The 23,642-nt window shown below is 44.4% G+C and overlaps 1 protein-coding gene across 1 annotated transcript in view; it reads right to left on the minus strand.

The window, feature by feature from the left end:
• Window positions 1–2,901: 2,901 nt before the first annotated feature.
• Window positions 2,902–23,642, minus strand: part of LOC134920703 (alkaline ceramidase 2-like) — a 29,692-nt gene continuing 8,951 nt past the window's right edge. Inside the window, exon 3 of the mRNA XM_063920540.1 lies at window positions 2,902–3,044. Coding sequence (XP_063776610.1) covers window positions 2,903–3,044 — 142 coding nt within the window. The 3' untranslated portion in view covers window position 2,902. The remainder of the gene's footprint in view (window positions 3,045–23,642) is intronic.

Below are 23,642 nucleotides of genomic sequence, written 5' to 3' on the forward strand. Positions count from 1 at the left end.
GTTCACCGTTCGCCCTGAAGGAAGGGAGACAGATAGGGACAAACACACATCGAAAGGGACACACAGACAGAGGTGTTACTCACCGTTGCCAATCTTGTACTGAGAACTTCTTCTTCACTTACAGGTCCCTGTAAGGAGGCAAACAAACAAACAGCCGTGCAGGGCCTAACTCTATCCTGATGTAACACCACTACACTAACTACAACGGCAGAGCCCTCAAACTAGCTCTGTGTGTGTGGTGCGACAAAACTAAACAAACTATAGACATCATTGGCCCTGCACGGAAACATACATCACAAATATCACAGTACAAGGTTAAACGGTGCTGTCCCTTTAAATCCCTACCTGCTCTCTGGGGGGTGGGCGCCGTACAGCCTACTCACCCAGGGGCAAACACAGGATTTATTTAGGGGGATTTCCATGGGTGTGTATCTGTGAATGTGTACATATATAATATGGGATCCGGTCTGAAGATCGACAGTGTCTAGGTCGACAATGTTTAGGTCGACCACTATAGGTCGACAGTCACTAGGTCGACATGGATGGAAGGTCGACAGGGTTTCTAGGTCCACGTGGACTACAATTGGAACGGTAAAGTGTGCCGAGCGAAGCGGTAGCGGAGCGAAGGCACCATGCCCGAAGCATGGCGAGCGAAGCGGTGACGCGGTGCACTAATTTGGGATCCCGGTCCGTAATGTGTAAAAGGGGCTCTAGCTGGTGTAGTGGCGCTACTGTGCAGTGTCATTTGAATAATGGAGACTACTGTGCACCGTAGTATGAATTGGTATTGTTTTGTGGCCACACCCTTTCCCCATAAAGCCATGCCCCTAATTTTTTGTGCGCGCCTAAGGTGCGCACAGTCCAGATTTGACATAAGGTGTGTGGTGGGGGGGGGGCGGGCGCCAATGCCGTTTCTTCTTCACAGCGCTAAAATGCCTAGTTATGGCACTGGTTATCACTATACACTTTGTACTCATATAAATTATTTTATTATGAAATGTGACCAATTTATGTAAAGTTCCATTGGCGTATAGGAATTAGGAGTAACATCCGGTTTTAAGAAGGATAAGCAACTGTAATGAAAATAAATGGCAAAATTAAGAGTAATGAACCGTTGTAGAAATATGCAGTAATAAGAACTGCATTTACAGTACAGAAAACCAGAAAAAAATATATAGGGCAGAAAATGGAAGAAGTGGTTCCCTTCCCTGCAAATTAATATAGATTTCTCACTTATTCTGGTAAAAGGTCCAAGGTCAGTTATGTACAGATTTTTTTTTTATGTCCGTGTAGAACTAAAAAATAAATTAAAAATACAAAAATGCCTTTCATATGTTATATTTTTTGTCACAAGCTCGCCACATTGAAATTGCATCTGATCCACACCCCGTATTAGACACAACAGATCCGATTCAGAGTTGCACGGCCAGATACGCAGCTGCATTGTACGCCTGGAAATAAATGTGGTTCTTCAGTTGTATTCAGAGTGCCCCATCCATCTGCTTGTGAAAGTAGCCGACATCACTATCAGGGAGAATTGGCACCAGCCCTTTATCTGGTGCTAGAGATCGCCTGAAATGAGTCAGATCTCTGCAAACGCACAACTCTGAATAATCTGCAATTCCACCTATAACACAGAACACTTATGATATGTGGGAATGCCCAATTTACCCCCCATTCAGCTGCAAGTGGAGATCGGGCGGAGATGCGTATGACCTAGTTTGCCAGCGTGTGCTTAGCTATGGAGCATGTGCAGCAGTGACGTGCGGTGGGGTGAGGCCATACTAACATTTGTGCCAGAGTTTTGACTATCTAAAGTATATGAAAAATACAGATAATATTTTAGAAATATCTTATTTGTATTACTCTAATCATTTTTATAGTCAAAACTCTGGAGTAAAAAGTCTATGACAGGTTTGGCAGTGCCTCCACTGCCTATCTTTTCCACATATCTCTTCTAAAAACTCACCAAATCTCCGGCAGTATATACTGCTGCACCATACCCTCCAACATTTTACACATGAAAACCGGTACAAATTAGGAAAGGGGGCGTGGCCACATGTAAATGGGCGTGACCACACTCCCTTTCCTGTACTTTCAATGTTAAATTGGAGAGTCAAAAATCATTAAAAATACCTTTTTGGCAGGTACAGACCATAAAAAAAAGGTACTGTACCTGCCACAAAGGTAAAGTTGGAGGGTATGCTGCACCAGTGTATAATGCCCACATGTACCCTTTGGCCCATATATTGTGTGTAAATCTGGCTCTGGTACTAGCCAGTGCCTCCTGAGCCATTTACCTCACCGCACATCCTTGATGTACAGTGCATAAAAACACAATTTTATCTACAAAACAGACTTACTGTACATGCAACTCCGAACTAGCCTCAGCATTTTTATAACATATCACCAGTTCCAAGGGGGTAAAGAAAGGTTAATCTGCAATTCTAAGCATGTTACATGTAATGCTTGCTTTCCAGTGCATGTCCACATTTAGTATGATATTTATTTTCGCTCTATTCTGGGTACATGACTGAAGAATAAAAAAAATAAAAAAATATATATATATATTATGTAAAGCCAATTCTTTGTTGTGTTTTGCATAAGATGGACATGACGAAGGATCAGATACTAGGTTGCAAGTCACTTTCCAAGAAATGAGAGGCGTCGTGTGTGTGAGCAATGACAGTGCTGATTCTATACCATTTATCAACTTCTACATTGCTAATCTGAGAGGGAAACGGCAGGGAGAGACCCTGATGAAGACTTCCTATCTCTGGAGTGTATTTGTTATTGTTATTACATTTTCATTTAAAGGTCTAGCACACAGCTTGTTCAAGTCCACGTGACTACTACAGAAACTATCCAGGCATGGTATAGCTGCTGGAGCATGGGGACAGACTCACCTCTTGAGCTCAGTAACGAGTAGGATGGTACAAGGGATACCCAGCGTCATTAAGGAGATGTTATTGATGGCAGGTTTAATGAATGCCAAGACTGTGGTAATTCCAGACACCACTCCAACCACTGCTTTAAATCTCCATCTACAATAAAATAGAGACAACCATTCAAATTCTACCAATATGTTACATTTCTATTGCGTTTATACAGAAAACTATAATACATATTTAATTAAATGGCTTGCAGGAATGGGAGACGTTTTGCTGTTGGAAAATTCATGTCAAAATAACACATTTATATTGAAAACATTATTTTGGGCCAGAGCGGATCATTGTTGGTTTGGGTGTGTGTGTGTTTTAGCAAGGCAGGGTGCTCGATTTAGGTCTTGATCATTGTATAACTCAGTGGGTATGTAACCTGCATAAGAACAGGCAGACTGGCAATGGTTGTATAATATGACGTGATGCCACAGAAGTGTAGGGCAGAGTCTTACAATAACCTCCCCTTAAAAAAGGGGGCATGGGTTTGTAAAAAGGAAGTGTGCCCTAATATATGTATCATGTTATCCGCCTCAAAGCTATAACAACAGTGGTACAATATAAGACTTGCAGCCACACTGTAGAGACCTCACTGTAACAGTATGCCCTCCTCCACCTTCTTATACTGTGTCCCTATCCATCTGGTCATGCCTGCACCCTGCACCCTGCACCCCTCGTTACACTGCTGGATACCAGTAACAAGAGGTTGCAATAAGGTTTAGTGCTGTACCCCATTAGGTTTCATTTGTTGTTAGGGGTACTGTTTGGTTGGGAACAGGATAAGGGTACATTTTCTTGGACTTATGTACAGGTATGGTGTATGGTGATTCTCCAGAAGTGAACATAAAGTCCCGTGCATCACACGCTTTTCCTTTTTTTTTCCTTTAAACTGATCTGTTAAAAAATTGTTGTTATATGAAAATTGAATTGCTTAGTAGCAATGCCTTACCCTATAATTTAAGACCCACTAAAATCTTGTAATTTTGGAGAAGTATGTCGTTTGAATTTGTGGAGCTGTCCCGTGCATCACGGAGAATCGCCCATATAACAAAACCATAAATTTAGCTTTGCTTGTTAGTTGTTAGACAAAATGGTGGAAGCTACAAAGGAATGCTGCCAAGTGTAAAATAATCCACTTGGGACCTTAGTCAGTGTACAGATTAAGGGTGCAGCAAAAGCTACAGGTGAAAACAGGGCAAATAAGCAAGTAAAACAAAACAACTGCAAAGATATTAGCAGCAGCAGGAGGGAAGTCCAGTCTGTAGAGTTTGCAAAACATCACTTAGAAAACTGATGCTGCAGAGATCTTACATGGGTGAAACGGGCAAATAAAAGTATTTGGGTTGGTTTCTTTCTCACTCACGGCTTGCAGACCTAGAGAGGCAGTTATGGCCATTTACACCAGTAGAGCTGCCCAGAGCTGGATTAAGGCCTCGGGGGGGCTGGGGTACTTAAGACAGGGGGGCCCTAAGATTTAAAATTAAAATCATATATATATATATTATATACACACACACCTTTATATATACACATATATATATATGTATATATATACACACACAATATATATATATTTATATATACACATATATATATATATATATACATATACACACACACACACACACACACACACACACACACATATATATATATTAAAACCCATAACATACTGTAAATCAGCCTTACGTTCTGAGAGCTGGCTGAGAATGGATGCTGGGCTGGCTGCTGCCTCCACGCGTGGCTGTCCTCTTTCCTCCTTCCCTGCAGCCTGCGCGCCCAGCGGCAGCCAATGTCTGAGCCGCAGGCTGCTGCTCCTCATGTTATTGGACAGCTGAGCCGTCGCTCAGCTGTCCCATCACACAGGCAGTGAAGTCAGTGGAGCCGCCGCCGGGAGCCGGGAGCCAGAGCCGCCAGGGACAGCAATCGCTGAGCTGCCCTGCCGCTGCGTGTGGCGCCGGCTCCCGGGAGCGCAGCGCAATACCGCAGATCGGATCTCTGTTCCGATCTGCAGCGGCGACGGGGGGCCCTTTGAAAAAAGGGGGCCCGGGGTACTTATCCCCGGGACCCCCCTCTTAATCCGGCTCTGGAGCTGCCCCTTTCTCCTCCTACGCTACAGAGTGCCAGCAGATGTAAGTAGGCATCCCTAACTATGGGGGTAATTCCAAGTTGATCGCAGCAGGACATTTTTTAGCAGTTGGGCAAAACCATGTGCACTGCAGGGGAGGCAATATAACATGTGCAGAGAGAGTTAGATTTGGGTGTGGTGAGTTCAATCTGCAATCTAAATTGCAGTGTAAAAATAAAGCAGCCAGTATTTACCCTGCACAGAAACAAAATAACCCACCCAAATCTAACTCTTTCTGCACATGTTACATCTGCCCCCCCTGCAGTGCACATGGATTTGCCCAACTGCTAAAAAAAATTCCTGCTGCGATCAACTTGGAATTACCCCCTATTATTATTATTATTATTTATGTATTTATTTATTAACAGTTTCTTATATAGCACAGCAAATTCCGTTGCGCTTTACAATTGGACACAATGATACAACAAAACTGGGTAATAAACAAACAAACAAACAAACAAACAGTCAGAGGTAGGAAGGCCCTGCTCGCAAGCTTACAATCTATAGGCAAATAGGCATTGATACACAAGGAAAGGCATTATCTATTGCATTGCTAACTACTTTTACTCCTGCATTAGTCTTCCTACATAGGCACGTCTCAACTGTTGCACCACATACCCTGGTTAGAAATCACTAAAGGAGGAGATTTACTAAGCAGTGATAAAAGCGGAGAAGTGAGCCAGTGGAGAAGTCACCTCATCAACCAATCAGCAGCTCTGTATAATTTTATAGTATGCAAATTATAGATGTTACTTCAGTGCTGATTGGTTGCCATGGACTACTTCTCCACTGGCTCACTTCTCCGCACTTATCACTACTTAGTAAATGTTCCCCTAAAATAGTTAGCTATCCACACAAGAGGTCAAACCTGACGAATCTTTGTCTCTATTTTGCAATGAGCAAAAAAGAAAAGACATCATGAAATACGTGTGGATTCTAGTATGTACAACTTCAGGATAAAGAGTTGATAAAGAGAATTTTCCAGACTAAACCAAACAGAAAGGCTAATTTGCAAACTACAGCAGGGTGACCTGCAGCACAGGGATGGGACATGCTTTCTCATGCCCATTTGCACGCAGTTGTACAGTGAAGTGCCAGGATATAAAGGCCAAGATAGTGATATCTGCAGGAGGGAAAAGTTTGCACAGATTGATGGGAGGAGATGGACAGAGACAGTCCTTACTTAGGGGAGTATTCAATTAAGTGCCATTTTTTCGACTGGTCGAAAAAAGGCACTAATTGAATACCCTCCTTAGTATGCATTAGGCACTTGAGTGCACATTCTTATGCATCCACATGTAGCAGAAATAGTACTTTGAGAATTACCTGGAGAAATATTTTCTCTCAGATAATTTTCTTGAACATCACAGTCTTTTCCTGTACCTTTAAAGGAGCTCATTTTGCATCTACATTTGCAAGAGGGAAAACCCATTTCTAGGTGCACATCTACCAATGTGACAAAAACCTTAAACTAAACAAAAATATGGTAAGAAAGACATCCATGTCACCTCACCCCCAACAGTAATTTAAGACCTCAGTGACGCTTAACTTAGCAATATTTTAGGAGATAAAATAAATGTTGAATCAATAAAAGGGGATTGTGCAAAGGGTGAAACATCAATGTGACCTGCCACTTCAGGACTTCTTCAGTTGGATTCGCAAACCCACTAAAGCTGGGCATACACTGTCAAATTATCAGCCCGATAAGCCCATAATCATCTGTTCGGGCAAATAATTGAACAGTGTATTGTCGCAACTGAAACATTGTACCATGGGATTGCAGGTTGAGGCTCCAGCCCTGGCCTGCAATCCCATAGTCCAGTGTACCACAGCCTACTTAAGAAAATAGAATTCAATGGCAAGTGACCAAAATCCTATTTTCTCTTGCAGCAAGGCTGGTGGGACACTGGATCATGGGACTACAGTCTAGGGCTCATAGGCAAATGCAGGGGGGGGTTCCGGTTGCCCAGAAACCCCACTCCTCTTGGCAAGTGGCAAATTATGACAACAATACCAATGGTATATAATACGATTACTAAAGTCACTGCCGCATCATGCCCAGTGGCAGCAGTTTTTTCTATTAAGTTTGCTGTGTGTGTGGTTCTGAGCCCTCATTCAGTGCACTGGACCAAAGAGTAGCTACCAGTAAGAAGAGACAGGTGCCTTACCGTGAGGTGGGAGAATGTGTGCTTAGAAAGTGCATTACTGGTTCTAAAATGTTTGTACATTTATTTTCCTGACCACTTATCTTTTTTATATTATTCAAATATATTTGATTCAGCCTATACTATAGATCATCTATACTGTATTCCATGTTCCACAGAGTGGGATATTTGCAGATTGCATTTGGAAACCCCCCTCTAGAAATCCTGTGTTTGCCACTGTGGCTGGAGCCCCAACCTGCAATCACATGGTCCAGTGCTCCTCAGCCAGCTTCAGAGAATAGAATTCAACTGTAAGTAACCAAAAAAACCTACTATCATTCTGTCAGAGATTCTGAAATTGTCCAGTATATCAGATAATCGTCCGTACGCAACTGGCACTGAATGCATGATATTCCCCTTATCATTCACAGGGAAGAAACGGGCAGGGTCGGTGACGGGAAGGGGGGGGGGTCAAAGGGGACACTTGTACCGGGCCCCAAGGACCAGAGGAGCCCCATGGATACACCACTTACTGCCCGGCAGGTATATGAGCTGTCTTGTTCAAATAGGGCAGCAAGTTGTAGGTGTTGTGGGGGCAGATTCAGAGTGACAGGAGCCTCTCACATACAGTGACTGTGCGTGCCTGCTATTCCAGGTCCAGCTTTGTTGCAGGCAGTTGCAGGACATGGCAGCAGCTCCACTGGCCAGGATTCCTGTGGCCTGCGCCGGCCTTTTCTGGTGGGGTGTGAGGGCCGCATGATACCTGCTGTGCGGTTTTCGGGTCTGGAGACTGTGAACTGCAGTGCAGGTGAGTCTCTCCCTGGAGTAAGAGTGGATTGGTGAGGGGATACAGGGCTTTGGGATGGGGTAGGGTAGCTGGAAATGCAGCATGGAGTCACTGGGGAGAGACAAACTGGGGTGTGTGGGAGGAAGGATAAAGGGATACAGTGTACATGTAAGAGGGTGGCGGTGCTGTGTAGTGCGTGCTGCCATGCAGGTGTAGACTCACTACTTACCAGCGCCGACTCTCTCACCTTCAGGTCACGGAACCTTCAACGAACCTGGAACCTTCAGTCGGACCCGGACACGATGACCTAGGGTGAAGGAGATTGCTGAGTGCCGTTCCTCCTAACTGTGGACCGAAATGCCCTCCGAAACAGAGGAAAATAGAGCTTTCGGTGAAGGTCATCCTGGGCGCACGGCCTCAGAGGCCGAAGTTCACCTATCGGTACTCTCGAACCAGGTGTAAATTCAACCTTGCACCTGCGTGCAAGGTTCACCGTTCGCCCTGAAGGAAGGGAGACAGATAGGGACAAACACACATCGAAAGGGACACACAGACAGAGGTGTTACTCACCGTTGCCAATCTTGTACTGAGAACTTCTTCTTCACTTACAGGTCCCTGTAAGGAGGCAAACAAACAAACAGCCGTGCAGGGCCTAACTCTATCCTGATGTAACACCACTACACTAACTACAACGGCAGAGCCCTCAAACTAGCTCTGTGTGTGTGGTGCGACAAAACTAAACAAACTATAGACATCATTGGCCCTGCACGGAAACATACATCACAAATATCACAGTACAAGGTTAAACGGTGCTGTCCCTTTAAATCCCTACCTGCTCTCTGGGGGGTGGGCGCCGTACAGCCTACTCACCCAGGGGCAAACACAGGATTTATTTAGGGGGATTTCCATGGGTGTGTATCTGTGAATGTGTACATATATAATATGGGATCCGGTCTGAAGATCGACAGTGTCTAGGTCGACAATGTTTAGGTCGACCACTATAGGTCGACAGTCACTAGGTCGACATGGATGGAAGGTCGACAGGGTTTCTAGGTCCACGTGGACTACAATTGGAACGGTAAAGTGTGCCGAGCGAAGCGGTAGCGGAGCGAAGGCACCATGCCCGAAGCATGGCGAGCGAAGCGAGCCATGCGAGGGGACGCGGTGCACTAATTTGGGATCCCGGTCACTCTACGAAGAAAACGACACAAAAAAAAATCCTCATGTCGACCTTTAGACCTGTCGACCTAGCACATGTCGAACTAGAAACCCTGTCGACCTTCCATCCATGTCGACCTAGTGACTGTCGACCTATAGGGGTCGACCTAAACATTGTCGACCTAGACACTGTCGATTTGATGAACCACACCCATATAATATATACTGTATACATACACACACACACACACACACACATAGATATATATACAGTATATTTATCTATATATACTATATATATATACACACACATCTATATATGCTTCCGTGCAGGGGCCAATTCACTAACTAAACCCCCATCATTTATTTATTGATGATGTGAGGATAAGTGAGCGTGCTATGGTGAGTGCTGAACTTTCTGCTTGTATATATATATATATATATATATATATAGAAGTGACGGATAAGATCTGAGCGACCAATGGTGGCAGCAAATTAAAAGGACTGCTATTTTACTTAAAAGAAGGGGGTTTATTCAGGAACAGAAAGAGGTTTTATATATAAAAAATGTTTATAAAAACACACAACTGGCCAAACGGGGTTGCAACATCCAAGGTGCTAAATATTAGCACGATGGAACCCTAGGTACATAAAAATGAAAAAGCATAAAAATTACACTAGCAAGAAAACAATTTAAAATTTACACTGAGCACATAAAAAGTTTGAAAACAAATTGGAAAGCATGGGGTTACTAAAAAATACAATTCAAATGTTAAAAGCTAAAAACATGGAATTGATGAGGGATAAATAAAAGTTGGAATGCAATTAAAATAATGGAGATGGATATAAGTAGCTTAACTGAGGATTCAGTAGTATCAGGATTCACCCAACGCGTTTCGTCTGGTCTGACTTCATCAAGGGGTATCATGTAAGTGGGACAGATCATCTATATATACCATTATGGGTCAGGAAGTGATTAATTACCTCACTTCCTGTAATTAACCTCACCAGGGGTTCAGGATCTAGTAATGCATATTCAATGTACTAATTGCATAGATGGACACTGGGACATGTAAAACGCCATGTTTGCGTTATAAAACTAATGTTGCAAAGTGGTTTAAAACTTAAAAGAAGTCTCTGGGTGCGGACTTCCGGTCTGGGACGTTGCTGACGTCATTTCCGCCCCACTTCCTGTGTCTGGGAGCCTTTACTGCGCATGCGCCAGGCGGGTGTATTACAGGGTGCGGCGGCCATCTTTAAGAAGTCCGTTATTTGGAGACAGTCTTAGATGCTGAAAGCAGGTGCCGATGGCCATCTTAGTGGTGATTTAGTCCATTCATAGGCGCTGATTCTTCAGGATTGCTTGTCTCCAGGCAGGGATTCATTACACAAGGAAAGGAAAACGGAATCAGAAGTTTCTTTTTTAGCAGCACAGATCTATTTGCTCTAAAGTTTATATATGTTTCTTAAGGGACATGACATCTGGACATATTCATATGGATACTTAAGCACATAAAATAAGCAATGTTCTGCACATATGATACAGATAAAAACATTAATATTCTAGTGTATACATACAGGAGATTTAGATGAGAATAACCTTCAGGCACAATGGTTCAAAGGAGACTAGAGTTCTAAAATAGCATATACCAGTGTCGTATGGATATTAAGCTAGTAAAATATTAACAAAATTAAAAATATTAAAAGTATTATAAAGGAGTCACTTACGTGACATAATTCAAGTGATTAATACTTTGTATAGTAGTGACGCCGTCATATGCAGAATTGCAGTTTGGAAAGAATAAATCCCTGCCAGACCTGTGTTTCTTACAGCACCCGGTATTCCTGGGCAGTCTCCTAGTCCTGTACTAACTGTGCCAACACTGCTCGGCTTCCAAGATCGGGCGTATTTGGGCATATCCAGTGTGGTATGGCTGTAATTAAGATCTGGGCTGCACTGGAAGAAGTGTCCAGAGATTGGGAATACACTGTTAGGTGCCCCAAAACTCATAGACGTAGTAGGAAGGAAGAGAGAATGCCGACGGTTTCATATAAGTGAAATAATACGCTTACGTTCACAAAAATGGTGCAATCTCGTCATTCTCATTAAGTCCATCTGGGTGGAGTGATTTCACTTCGTAAATCCAGTACATTTCACGCCTTGATAGGAGGTTGGAGAGGTCCCCCCCTCTTTCTCCGAGTGTAACTAGTTCAATGCCTTTAAATGTGAGTTCTTCTGGATTTGAATCATGATGTTGCAGGAAATGTTGTGAGACCGCGTGTGTTTGAACCTTGTTTCTAATGTTCCTGTATGCGGAGTTTCAAAGGCCTTTTAGTCTTTCCAACGTATTTCATTTTACATGGACACTCCAGGAGATAAATGACTGAGCATGTATTACAGTTGATAAAGTGCTTGAGCTTGTACTCATTTTCTTCCCCTGTGTTTTTGAACGTCTTTCTGTTGGGATGTACATACCTGCAGATGTTACAATGGCCGCATTTATAGCAACCCACACATTTGGGCAGAGATGTTTTTGATGTTATCTGGTTTCTGAGCATTCTGGGTGCAAGGAGGTCTTTCAGATTCTGGAATTTTCTGAATACCACCTGTGGTTCCTGCGGTAAGTAGTCCTTCAGAATAGGGTCCATCAGTAAGATGTTCCAGTGTGATTTAAGTGCTTTCTTGATGTGTCCTTCATGTCTATTGTAGGTTGTGATGAATCTGGTGATGTCCTCTTTCTTCTACTTTGGTTTGTATTCCAGTAGTTGTTTCCTTTCTAGTGTCTTAGTTTTATTGTTGGCCTCCTCCAGAATGTACTCGGGGTATCCTTTTTCTTTGAACCTCTCCGTGTAAATGGAGAGTTGGGTATCGCAATCTTCCACAGTCTTACAATTACGTGTAATCCTGTTAAACTGCGAGAAGGGGATGTTGTTCTTCCACCGTTTCAGGTGGTTGCTTCTGTAGTGGACGTAGCTATTCATGTCCACCTCTTTGATGTAATTTTTTGTTATAATCTCTTTCCCCCGATGGGTGAGTACCAGATCCAGAAACTCTATCTGTTCCGTGTTGTCCTTGGATGTAAACTTCAGATTCATGGTATTCATCGATATGTAGTTAAAAAAAGACTTAAAAGAGGATTCATCCCCGTCGCATATAATTAAAATATCATCTATGTATCTTTTATAAAATATGATATTTAATTTAAAAGGGTGGTCCATGTATATGTGTTCGTTCTCCCAGAAGCCCATAAAAAGATTGGCGAAACTTGGTGCAAAAATAGTACCCATCGCTGTCCCACATGGCTGGAGGTAAAATTGGTCTAAAAATTTTAAATAATTATGTTTCAATATAAAATCCATTAGTTCACAGATAAAATTCTGGTGCTCCTCCGTGATGAGTTGGTCCTTATCCAAGAAAAACTTGCATGCCTGGATCCCCTTTTCATGCTGGATGCACGTGTAGAGGGACTGTACATCTATCGTGACCCATCTATAGGTGTCTTTCCATTCTTGAAGTTCCATAAGGTTAAGAACCGAGGTGGTATCTTTGAGATAGGCGGGTAGATCCACAACATACTTTCTTAGAAAAATGTCCACATACTCAGACAGGTGGGATGTCAGGGAATCAATCCCTGCCACGATGGGCCTCCCTGGTGGATTGATCAGTGACTTGTGCACTTTAGGGAGGAAGTAAAAAATGGGGGTGACGGGGTTGGTATTCAAGAGGTACTGATATTCCTCCTTAGTTAGTGTTCCATTATGGAGGCCTTTTAGGAGGATCCCTCTCAGTTCCTCCACGAAGCGTTCCTTTGGATCCGTCGGTAGTAGTGCGTATGAGGACCTATCTCCCAGCAATCTTTCGGCCTCCGCCACATACGGCGTACGGTCCATAACTACCAGCCCCCCCCCCCTTTGTCAGCGGGTTTTATAATAATTCCCTTGTTGTCCTGCAATAGCTTTATTGCTTGCCTTTCTCCATTTGTGAGGTTCTTCTCCTTAATGGGTTTGATCTCGGCATCACATAGGTCTTTCTTCACCAAGTCATAGAAAATCCCTATATTATTTCCCTTGGACTCCAGTGGGTAGAACTTAGACGTCGGTCTCAAGCCTGATTTTGATTGTTCATAGTTCTGGATGATGGCATCTTCTTTCCTTAGGAAGTGACGTTTCAAGGTCAGTTTTCTGATAAATTTATTTCAATCCACAAACACGTCGAACTTATTCATCCCCTTGGTAGGTGCATACGACAAGTCTTTATTCAGGAGGGACATCTCGTGTTTGGTTAGATCGTGGCTTGATAGGTTGAAGATGCCTTTTGGTGCGGATGATTGTACTGCAGGTTTCGTCTTTTGTATTTGCTCTTTCCTCCTACCCCCACGGCGTCCTCTTCTTCTACAAACCTTCTTTTTCGAGGTGAGGGAAGCATCTCTGCGTTCTTGAGAGTGTTTCTTATCGTATCCTTGACCCGTGCGCTTGGTCCTGGGGATAAAAAAACCTCCTCTCCTATTGAGCCCAATAGGGCACCTAGGGTCCCATCGTGCTAATATTTAGCACCTTGGATGTTACAACCCCGTTTGGCCAGTTGTGTGTTTTTATAAACTTTTGTTATATATAAAACATCTTTCTGTTCCTGAATAAACTCCCTTCATTTAAGTAAAATAGCAGTCCTTTTAATTTGCTGCCACCATTGGTCGCTCAGATCTTATCCGTCACTTCCAACTTTTAATCTCTATCCTGCACTCATACTAGTGCAGAACCGACTTAAGAGGTAGCAGACGCCCTTTATGGATTAGGGAGTGGCATATAGAGACTGTATACTTGGGGGTATTTTAAGCTGACATACTGACATCCAAGGGAAATAATATAGGGATTTTCTATGACTTGGTGAAGAAAGACCTATGTGATGCCGAGATCAAACCCATTAAGGAGAAGAACCTCACAAATGGAGAAAGGTAAGCAATAAAGCTATTGCAGGACAACAAGGGAATTATTATAAAACCTGCTGACAAAGGGGGGGGGGGCTGGTAGTTATGGACCGTACGCCGTATGTGGCGGAGGCCGAAAGATTGCTGGGAGATAGGTCCTCATACGCACTACTACCGACGGATCCAAAGGAACGCTTCGTGGAGGAACTGAGAGGGATCCTCCTAAAAGGCCTCCGTAATGGAACACTAACTAAGGAGGAATATCAGTACCTCTTGAATACCAACCCCGTCATCCCCATTTTTTACTTCCTCCCTAAAGTGCACAAGTCACTGATCAATCCACCAGGGAGGCCCATCGTGGCAGGGATTGATTCCCTGACATCCCACCTGTCTGAGTATGTGGACATTTTTCTAAGAAAGTATGTTGTGGATCTACCCACCTATCTCAAAGATACCACCTCGGTTCTTAACCTTATGGAACTTCAAGAATGGAAATACACCTATAGATGGGTCACGATAGATGTACAGTCCCTCTACACGTGCATCCAGCATGAAAAGGGGATCCAGGCATGCAAGTTTTTCTTGGATAAGGACCAACTCATCACGGAGGAGCACCAGAATTTTATCTGTGAACTAATGGATTTTATATTGAAACATAATTATTTAAAATTTTTAGACCAATTTTACCTCCAGCCATGTGGGACAGCGATGGGTACTATTTTTGCACCAAGTTTCGCCAATCTTTTTATGGGCTTCTGGGAGAACGAACACATATACATGGACCACCCTTTTAAATTAAATATCATATTTTATAAAAGATACATAGATGATATTTTAATTATATGGGACGGGGATGAATCCTCTTTTAAGTCTTTTTTTAACTACATATCGGAGAATACCATGAATCTGAAGTTTACATCCAAGGACAACACGGAACAGATAGAGTTTCTGGATCTGGTACTCACCCATCGGGGGAAAGAGATTATAACAAAAAATTACATCAAAGAGGTGGACATGAATAGCTACGTCCACTACAGAAGCAACCACCTGAAACGGTGGAAGAACAACATCCCCTTCTCGCAGTTTAACAGGATTACACGTAATTGTAAGACTGTGGAAGATCGCGATACCCAACTCTCCATTTACACGGAGAGGTTCAAAGAAAAAGGATACCCCGAGTACATTCTGGAGGAGGCCAACAATAAAACTAAGACACTAGAAAGGAAACAACTACTGGAATACAAACCAAAGGAGAATAAAGAGGACATCACCAGATTCATCACAACCTACAATAGACATGAAGGACACATCAAGAAAGCACTTAAATCACACTGGAACATCTTACTGATGGACCCTATTCTGAAGGACTACTTACCGCAGGAACCACAGGTGGTATTCAGAAAATTCCAGAATCTGAAAGACCTCCTTGCACCCAGAATGCTCAGAAACCAGATAACATCAAAAACATCTCTGCCCAAATGTGTGGGTTGCTATAAATGCGGCCATTGTAACATCTGCAGGTATGTACATCCCAACAGAAAGACGTTCAAAAACACAGGGGAAGAAAATGAGTACAAGCTCAAGCACTTTATCAACTGTAATACATGCTCAGTCATTTATCTCCTGGAGTGTCCATGTAAAATGAAATACGTTGGAAAGACTAAAAGGCCTTTGAAACTCCGCATACAGGAACATTAGAAACAAGGTTCAAACACACGCGGTCTCACAACATTTCCTGCAACATCATGATTCAAATCCAGAAGAACTCACATTTAAAGGCATTGAACCAATCTCTGGACACTTCTTCCAGTGCAGCCCAGATCTTAATTACAGCCATACCACACTGGATATGCCCAAATACGCCCGATCTTGGAAGCCAAGCAGTGTTGGCCCGGTTAGTACAGGGCTAGGAGACTGCCCAGGAATACCGGGTGCTGTAAGAAACACAGGTCTGGCAGGGATTTATTCTTTCCAAACTGCAATTCTGCATATGACGGCGTCACTACTATACAAAGTATTAATCACTTGAATTATGTCACGTAAGTGACTCCTTTATAATACTTTTAATATTTTTAATTTTGTTAATATTTTACTAGCTTAATATCCATACGACACCGGTATATGCTATTTTAGAACTCTAGTCTCCTTTGAACCATTGTGCCTGAAGGTTATTCTCATCTAAATCTCCTGTATGTATACACTAGAATATTAATGTTTTTATCTGTATCATATGTGCAGAACATTGCTTATTTTATGTGCTTAAGTATCCATATGAATATGTCCAGATGTCATGTCCCTTAAGAAACATATATAAACTTTAGAGCAAATAGATCTGTGCTGCTAAAAAAGAAACTTCTGATTCCGTTTTCCTTTCCTTGTATGATGAATCCCTGCCTGGAGACAAGCAATCCTGAAGAATCAGCGCCTATGAATGGACTAAATCACCACTAAGATGGCCACCGGCACCTGCTTTCAGCATCTAAGACTGTCTCCAAATAACGGACTTCTTAAAGATGGCCGCCGCACCCTGTAATACACCCGCCTGGCGCATGCGCAGTAAAGGCTCCCGGACACAGGAAGTGGGGCGGAAATGACGTCAGCGACGTCCCGGACCGGAAGTCCGCACCCAGAGACTTCTTTTAAGTTTTAAACCACTTTGCAACATTAGTTTTATAACGCAAACATGGCGTTTTACATGTCCCAGTGTCCATCTATGCAATTAGTACATTGAATATGCATTACTAGATCCTGAACCCCTGGTGAGGTTAATTACAGGAAGTGAGGTAATTAATCACTTCCTGACCCATAATGGTATATATAGATGATCTGTCCCACTTACATGATACCCCTTGATGAAGTCAGACCAGATGAAACGCGTTGGGTGAATCCTGATACTACTGAATCCTCAGTTACGCTACTTATATCCATCTCCATTATTTTAATTGCATTCCAACTTTTATTTATCCCTCATCAATTCCATGTTTTTAGCTTTTAACATTTGAATTGTATTTTTTAGTAACCCCATGCTTTCCAATTTGTTTTCAAACTTTTTTTGTGCTCCGTGTAAATTTTAAATTGTTTTCTTGCTAGTGTAATTTTGATGCTTTTTCATTTTTATGTACCTAGGGTCCCATCGTGCTAATATTTAGCACCCTGGATGTTGCAACCCCGTTTGGCCAGTTGTGTGTTTTTATAAACTTTTTTTTATATATAAAACATCTTTCTGTTCCTGAATAAACTCCCTTCTTTTAAGTAAAATAGCAGTCCTTTTAATTTGCTGCCACCATTGGTCGCTCAGATCTTATCCGTCACTTCCAACTTTTAATCTCTATCCTGCACTCGTACTAGTGCAGAACCCACTTAAGAGGTAGCAGACGCCCTTTATGGATTAGGGAGTGGCATATAGAGACTGTATACTTGGGGGTATTTTAAGCTGACATACTGTGAAAAACTTGTGTCCACTGCATATATTTTTTTGGCGCTGTTTGCTCACCCCATACATATACATTATATATATATATATATATATATTATATATATATATACACACACAATCAAGAAAAGAATGGCGTCACTCCAGGTCTTAAGGTGGTAAATCTTCAATCAGTATAATTTAAAAAACATCACAAAAGCCTTTTGTGATGTTTTTTAAATTATACTGATTGAAGATTTACCACCTTAAGACCTGGAGTGACGCCATTCTTTTCTTGATTGTTTATACCTATTGCTGTGGGGGGCACCCAGGCATCTATGCACTTTAGGACCAGGAGTGCTGGGCACTACTTCTACTATTTATATATATATATATATATATATATATGGGATTCAGTTAAAATGCCGGCATCCCGGTGTTCGAGAGACCGACATGCCAGAATCACGACAGCCGGTGAAATACCGACAAATGGAATCCCGATATCCGCAGGGTATTCCCACTCGGTTAGTTGCTCCAAGCCACCAACCGAGTGTGAATATAACCCGTGGAGAGCGAAGCGAGCAACCGGCCCTGCAGCTGTCGGTATACTGCCAGCCGGCATCCCGTGTGCTGGTAAAACATAAGGATTATATGGATGCTGGATCATTAAAATTTTTATCTGGGAAGGTTCCACATCCATATGAAATTTTAAGAATTTTATTTGTATCTGCATTGTTTCATCTTTAATTGACCTTTAAGGTTCCTGTCCTGCATGACTGTATACGAAATCGTCATTTCCAACTCTCTTATGAATGTTCACTCATGAGATGTGTATGAAATTTGAATCATTAGACCCATGAGGTTGAATTGATACTCCTTCTATATGACGCTTTGAATGTTCAGTTTGAACTTACCTGCTCAACAGTCTAGGTTCATTCTTCGTATTTGCCATTTAAGATACAAACTTGGGAAAAGCACCACCAGGATTATCGTGATGAAAAATATCCCCATTACACACTGAAACACATGGTATTTTGCGATTCATTTAGGTGGTTGGAATTCCACCATACAAGGTACACCTTGAATTCACCAGGGTGTTACTTAAGGTGGAGGTCACATGTTTATGTGAGTTAATGCACTAGGAGGCGCCTATTCTCATCTTTTGTTTTTTATATATATATATATATATATATATATATATATATACATACAGTATATATATATATAATTTATATGTAGTATAAATATATATATATATATATATACACATACAGTACATACATAGACATATGTGTGAGTATATATATATATATATATATATATATATATATACACACACACACACATACCACACACATTCATACATACACAAGTACACATACATACACAAATACACATACATCCCTGTAAATACATACAGTACATATGATACACACACATATCAGAATCAGAATCAGCTTTATTGGCCAGGTATACTTACGTATACTAGGAATTTGTCTTTGGTTTGCTATACAACAGCCAAGTAGGTAACAGGTAAGCAGGTGTGTGTGTGCGTTCGGGGCAAGTAAAGTTACACAGATAGGTATACCGTAGGGACACAAGTTAGTTACATGTACGTCTAGTCAGTCAATGTTCAGGAGTTCAGCAGGCGGACAGCTTGGGGAAAGAAATTTTTGAGGCTTCTGGTGGATCTGGCGGGGACAGCCCTGTAACGCCTGCCTGAAGGAAGCAAGTTAAACATGCTGTGGCTGGGGTGTAGCTGGTCTTTTACTATCTTCATTGCCCGCTTTTTAGCTCTGGACAAGTACAGGTCCTGGACTGAGGGAAGGTCGGCCCCGATGATTTTCTCTGCGGTTCTGACCACCTTTTGGAGCCTGCATCTGTCCCTCGCGCTGGCGGAGCTGTACCATACGAGTATCGAGGAGCACAGTACCGACTCCACAATCGCGGAGTAGAAGAGGAGCAGGAGCTTCTGTGGAATGTTGAACTTCCTTAGTTGCCTGAGGAAGAACAACCTCTGCTGCGCTTTCCCAACAGTGGCGTCAGCGTTGGACCCCCATTTAAGGTCCCTGGAGATTGTGGTCCCTAGAAACTTGAAGGAGTCCACTAGCGATACCACACTGTCAGCAATCGTTAGCGGAGGTGCACTAGATTACTTTCTTCCTGAAGTCCACTATCATCTCGACAGTTTTGAGGGGGTTGAGGTCAAGGTTGTTGTGGATGCACCACTGGGCCAGCCGGTCTACTTCCCGTCTATAGGCCGATTCATCCCCATCGGCGAATTTGGTGTCATCGGCGAATTTGATGATCCTTACTGATTGCGCCTCTGAGGTACAGTCATTTGTGTACAGGGAGAAGAGCAGGGGTGAGAGGACACAGCCCTGAGGGGCCCCTGTACTAATGGACCGCGCTTGAGAGGTGAATTCCCCCCCGCTTTCACCACCTGTGTCCTATCTGTCAGGAAGTCTATTATCCAGGAACAGGTAGCTTCTGGGACCCCTAGGCGAAGTAATTTGGGGTGGAGGATGCTGGGGACGATTGTATTGAAGGCCGAGCTGAAATCGACAAACAGGACCCTCGCGTAGGTACCGGGAATGTCTAGGTGCTGTAGAATGTAGTGCAGGCCCAGGTTGACTGCATCCTCGACACACCGATTCGAGCGATAGGCGAACTGCAGGGGGTCCAGTTGGGGGCCAGTCACAGTTTTCAGGTGATTCAAAACCAGACGCTCGAACGTTTTCATGACCACAGACGTCAGTGCTATCGGCCTGTAGTCGTTCAGGTTCGTGATAGTGGGTTTCTTGGGGACCGGGACTATAGTAGACCTTTTGAGGCAGGAAGGGACTTTCTGTAGCTCCAGCGATTTATTGAAGATCTTGGTGAATATGGGGGCGAGCTGACCCGCACATGCTCTTAGGGCAGATGGTGACACTCCGTCAGGACCCGGAGCTTTCCTGGTTTTGGTCCTTTTGAACAATGCCTCCACCTCTTCTTGGGTGACTTGCAGTGCCTGGGGTTGGCCGTCGGTGTTCGGGGCATCGTAGAGGTGATTGTTTGGGTTGCAGGGGACTTCTTTTGCGAACCTGCAATAAAAGTGGTTCAGTTCATCTGCAAGGTCTTGGTGCATGGCGGTGGACTTTGATGTTTTCCTATAGTTGGTTATGGATTGCATTCCTTTCCATACAGATACGGGGTCATTGGTGGAGAGATCGTTTGTCAGCTTGTCCAAGAACCGCTTTTTTGCTAGCCTGATTCCTTTAGTCAGAGAGTTCCTAGTACGGTTGTATAGTGCTCTGTCACCGCTGCTATAGGCCTCCTCTTTGGCTCGACGAAGTTGCCTGGTATTGGTGGTATACTGTACATACCACCAGCGGCTGGGAGCAGTGGGAGGCAGGAGCAGACTGGCGGGTCAATGAGGAGGGAGAGAGCTGCTGCGGCTGAGCATGCGCAGCCGGCAGCTCTCCCCGGACTTTGTCTATGCAGAGAGCTACTGTACGTAGCTCTCTGCTGCTGCTGCAGTAGCTCCGTGGTCGTGATTGCAATCGCGATCACGGCTTTTGCTGAAACATTTGGCTCATCAGGGGGAGTTTCCGGGTACTCGTAAACCCCCCCCTGCGTGCGCTACTGCCACCTCCTGTACACTTACTTTTATGGGGCTCAGGCCAAGTGGGCCTGCCTACCTATACACCTCGGGGTGGCCTGGGCCTAGTGCCCAGTGCCACCTTTATTCACCTTGGGGAGGAAGTAACCCTCTATTTGCTGGGCCTAGTGCCCCTATTTATCCACAGGTTGGAGGCCTGGCTTTGCCCACGGGCCTAGTGCCCGCCTAACATGCGGCCGTTGGAATAATCTGGGCCTAATGCCCAGATCACTCTTATTTGGGGTGTTCTAGCTAAACTCGGGTCTAATGCCCACTATGTACCCTCAGGCCAGAGGCCTGGCTTTATCCCACGGGCCTAGTGCCCGCCTAACTTGGGGTCTTTTGGGTGACCTGGGCCTAATGCGCAGAGTCACCTTATATACCTAGTGGCGACAAATGAACTAGGGCCTAATGCCCTCTAATGTGGCTCAGGCCTAATGCTTGCTATTGTGGCCTACCTGTCCTTTGTGAGAGGCACCAGGGGGGAGCTTCGCTAGCTCTTCTGCATCCCTCCCCTGGTGGCCTCTCCGGGTCCTCCACCACACTCTTCTGCCGCTGGCCCACCGGAGATCTTCCCGCGGCGTCTTCTTCTCCTCAGCGCCGCCCGGCTCTTCACCGCTCTTCGGCGTGGCCTCCTGTCGTCTTCTGCTCCCGGCGGCGTCTGACGTCAGAAGCCAGGGGTGGGGCCTATAACGCGGCAAGGGCCGTTTGGCTCGCGGCGCCCGCCTGTGATTGGTCTGCGCCGCGTGAGCCGCGATTGGCTAGCGGAGGGCGCCGGATTTGAAAAGACGCGGTCGGTGCTTCTCATTGGTGGCCAAATTGGCGCCAACTTTGAAACGCCGCCGTGCCGCTGACCATCGCCGCTGCAGAAGCAGCGCTGGGGACAGACAAGCTGCCCCAGCGCTGTCCACAGCCCATACCTGCAGGGGACGAAAATCCCCTGCACTCTCCCGGGAGCCTGGCACTGAGGGCGGGCACACCGCACCCGCGCCCACACACATCTCCACATACACAGACTGTGTGGGGTGTGGGGGAGGAAAGAGAGATATATAGAAATATTTATCAACAGCTTATTATATAGCACAGCAAATTCCATTGCACCTTTATATATACACTGCTCAAAAAAATAAAGGGAACACTTAAACAACACATCCTAGATCTGAATGAATGAAATATTCTTATTAAATAATTTGTTCTTTACATAGTTGAATGTGCTGACAACATAATCACACAAAAATTATCAATGGAAATCAAATTTATTAACCCATGAAGGTCTGGATTTGGAGTCACACTCAAAATTAAAGTGGAAAAACACACTACAGGCTGATCCAACTTTGATGTAATGTCCTTAAAACAAGTCAAAATTAGGCTCAGTAGTGTGTGTGGCCTCCACGTGCCTGTATGACCTCCCTACAACGCCTGGGCATGCTCCTGATGAGGTGGCGGATGGTCTCCTGAGGGATCTCCTCCCAGACCTGGACTAAAGCATCCTCCAACTCCTGGACAGTCTGTGGTGCAATGTGGCGTTGGTGGATGGAGCAAGACATGATGTCCCAGATGTGCTCAATTGGATTCAGGTCTGGGGAAGGGCGGGCCAGTTAATAGCATCAATGCCTTCGTCTTGCAGGAACTGCTGACACACTCCAGCCACATGAGGTCTAGCATTGTCTTGCATTAGGAGGAACCCAGGGCCAACCGCACCAGCATATGGTCTCACAAGGGGTCTGAGGATCTCATCTCGGTACCTAATGGCAGTCAGGCTACCTCTGGCGAGCACATGGAGGGCTGTGCGGCCCCCCAAAGAAATGCCACCCCACACCGTTACTGACCCACTGCCAAACCGGTCATGCTGGAGGATGTTGCAGGCAGCAGAACGTTCTCCTTGGCGTCTCCAGACTCTGTCACATGTGCTCAGTGAGAACCTGCTTTCATCTGTGAAGAGCACAGGGCACCAGTGGCAAATTTGCCAATCTTGGTGTTCTCTGGCAAATGCCAAACGTCCTGCACGGTGTTGGGCTGTAAGCACAACCCCCACCTATGGACGTCGGGCCCTCATACCACCCTCATGGAGTCTGTTGCTGATCGTTTGAGTAGACACATGCACATTTGTGGCTTGCTAGAGGTAATTTTGCAGGGCTCTGGCAGTGCTCCTCCTGTTCCTCCTTGCACAAAGGCGGAGGTATCGGTCCTGCTGCTGGGTTGTTGCCCTCCTACGGCCTCCTCCACGTCTCCTGATGTACTGGCCTGTCTCCTGGTAGCGCCTCCATGCTCTGGACACTACGTTGACAGACACAGCAAACCTTCTTGCCACAGCTCGCATTGATATGCCATCCTGGATGAGCTGCACTACCTGAGCCACTTGTGTGGGTTGTAGACTCCGTCTCATGCTACCACTAGAGTGAAAGCACCGCTAGCTTTCAAAAGTGACCAAAACATTAGCCAGAAAGCATAGGAGCTGAGAAGTGGTCTGTGGTCCCCACCTGCAGAACAACTCCTTTATTGGGGGTGT

Source organism: Pseudophryne corroboree, chromosome 1 (genome assembly GCF_028390025.1).
Source record: "Pseudophryne corroboree isolate aPseCor3 chromosome 1, aPseCor3.hap2, whole genome shotgun sequence".
Classification (NCBI taxonomy): Eukaryota; Metazoa; Chordata; class Amphibia; order Anura; family Myobatrachidae; genus Pseudophryne; species Pseudophryne corroboree.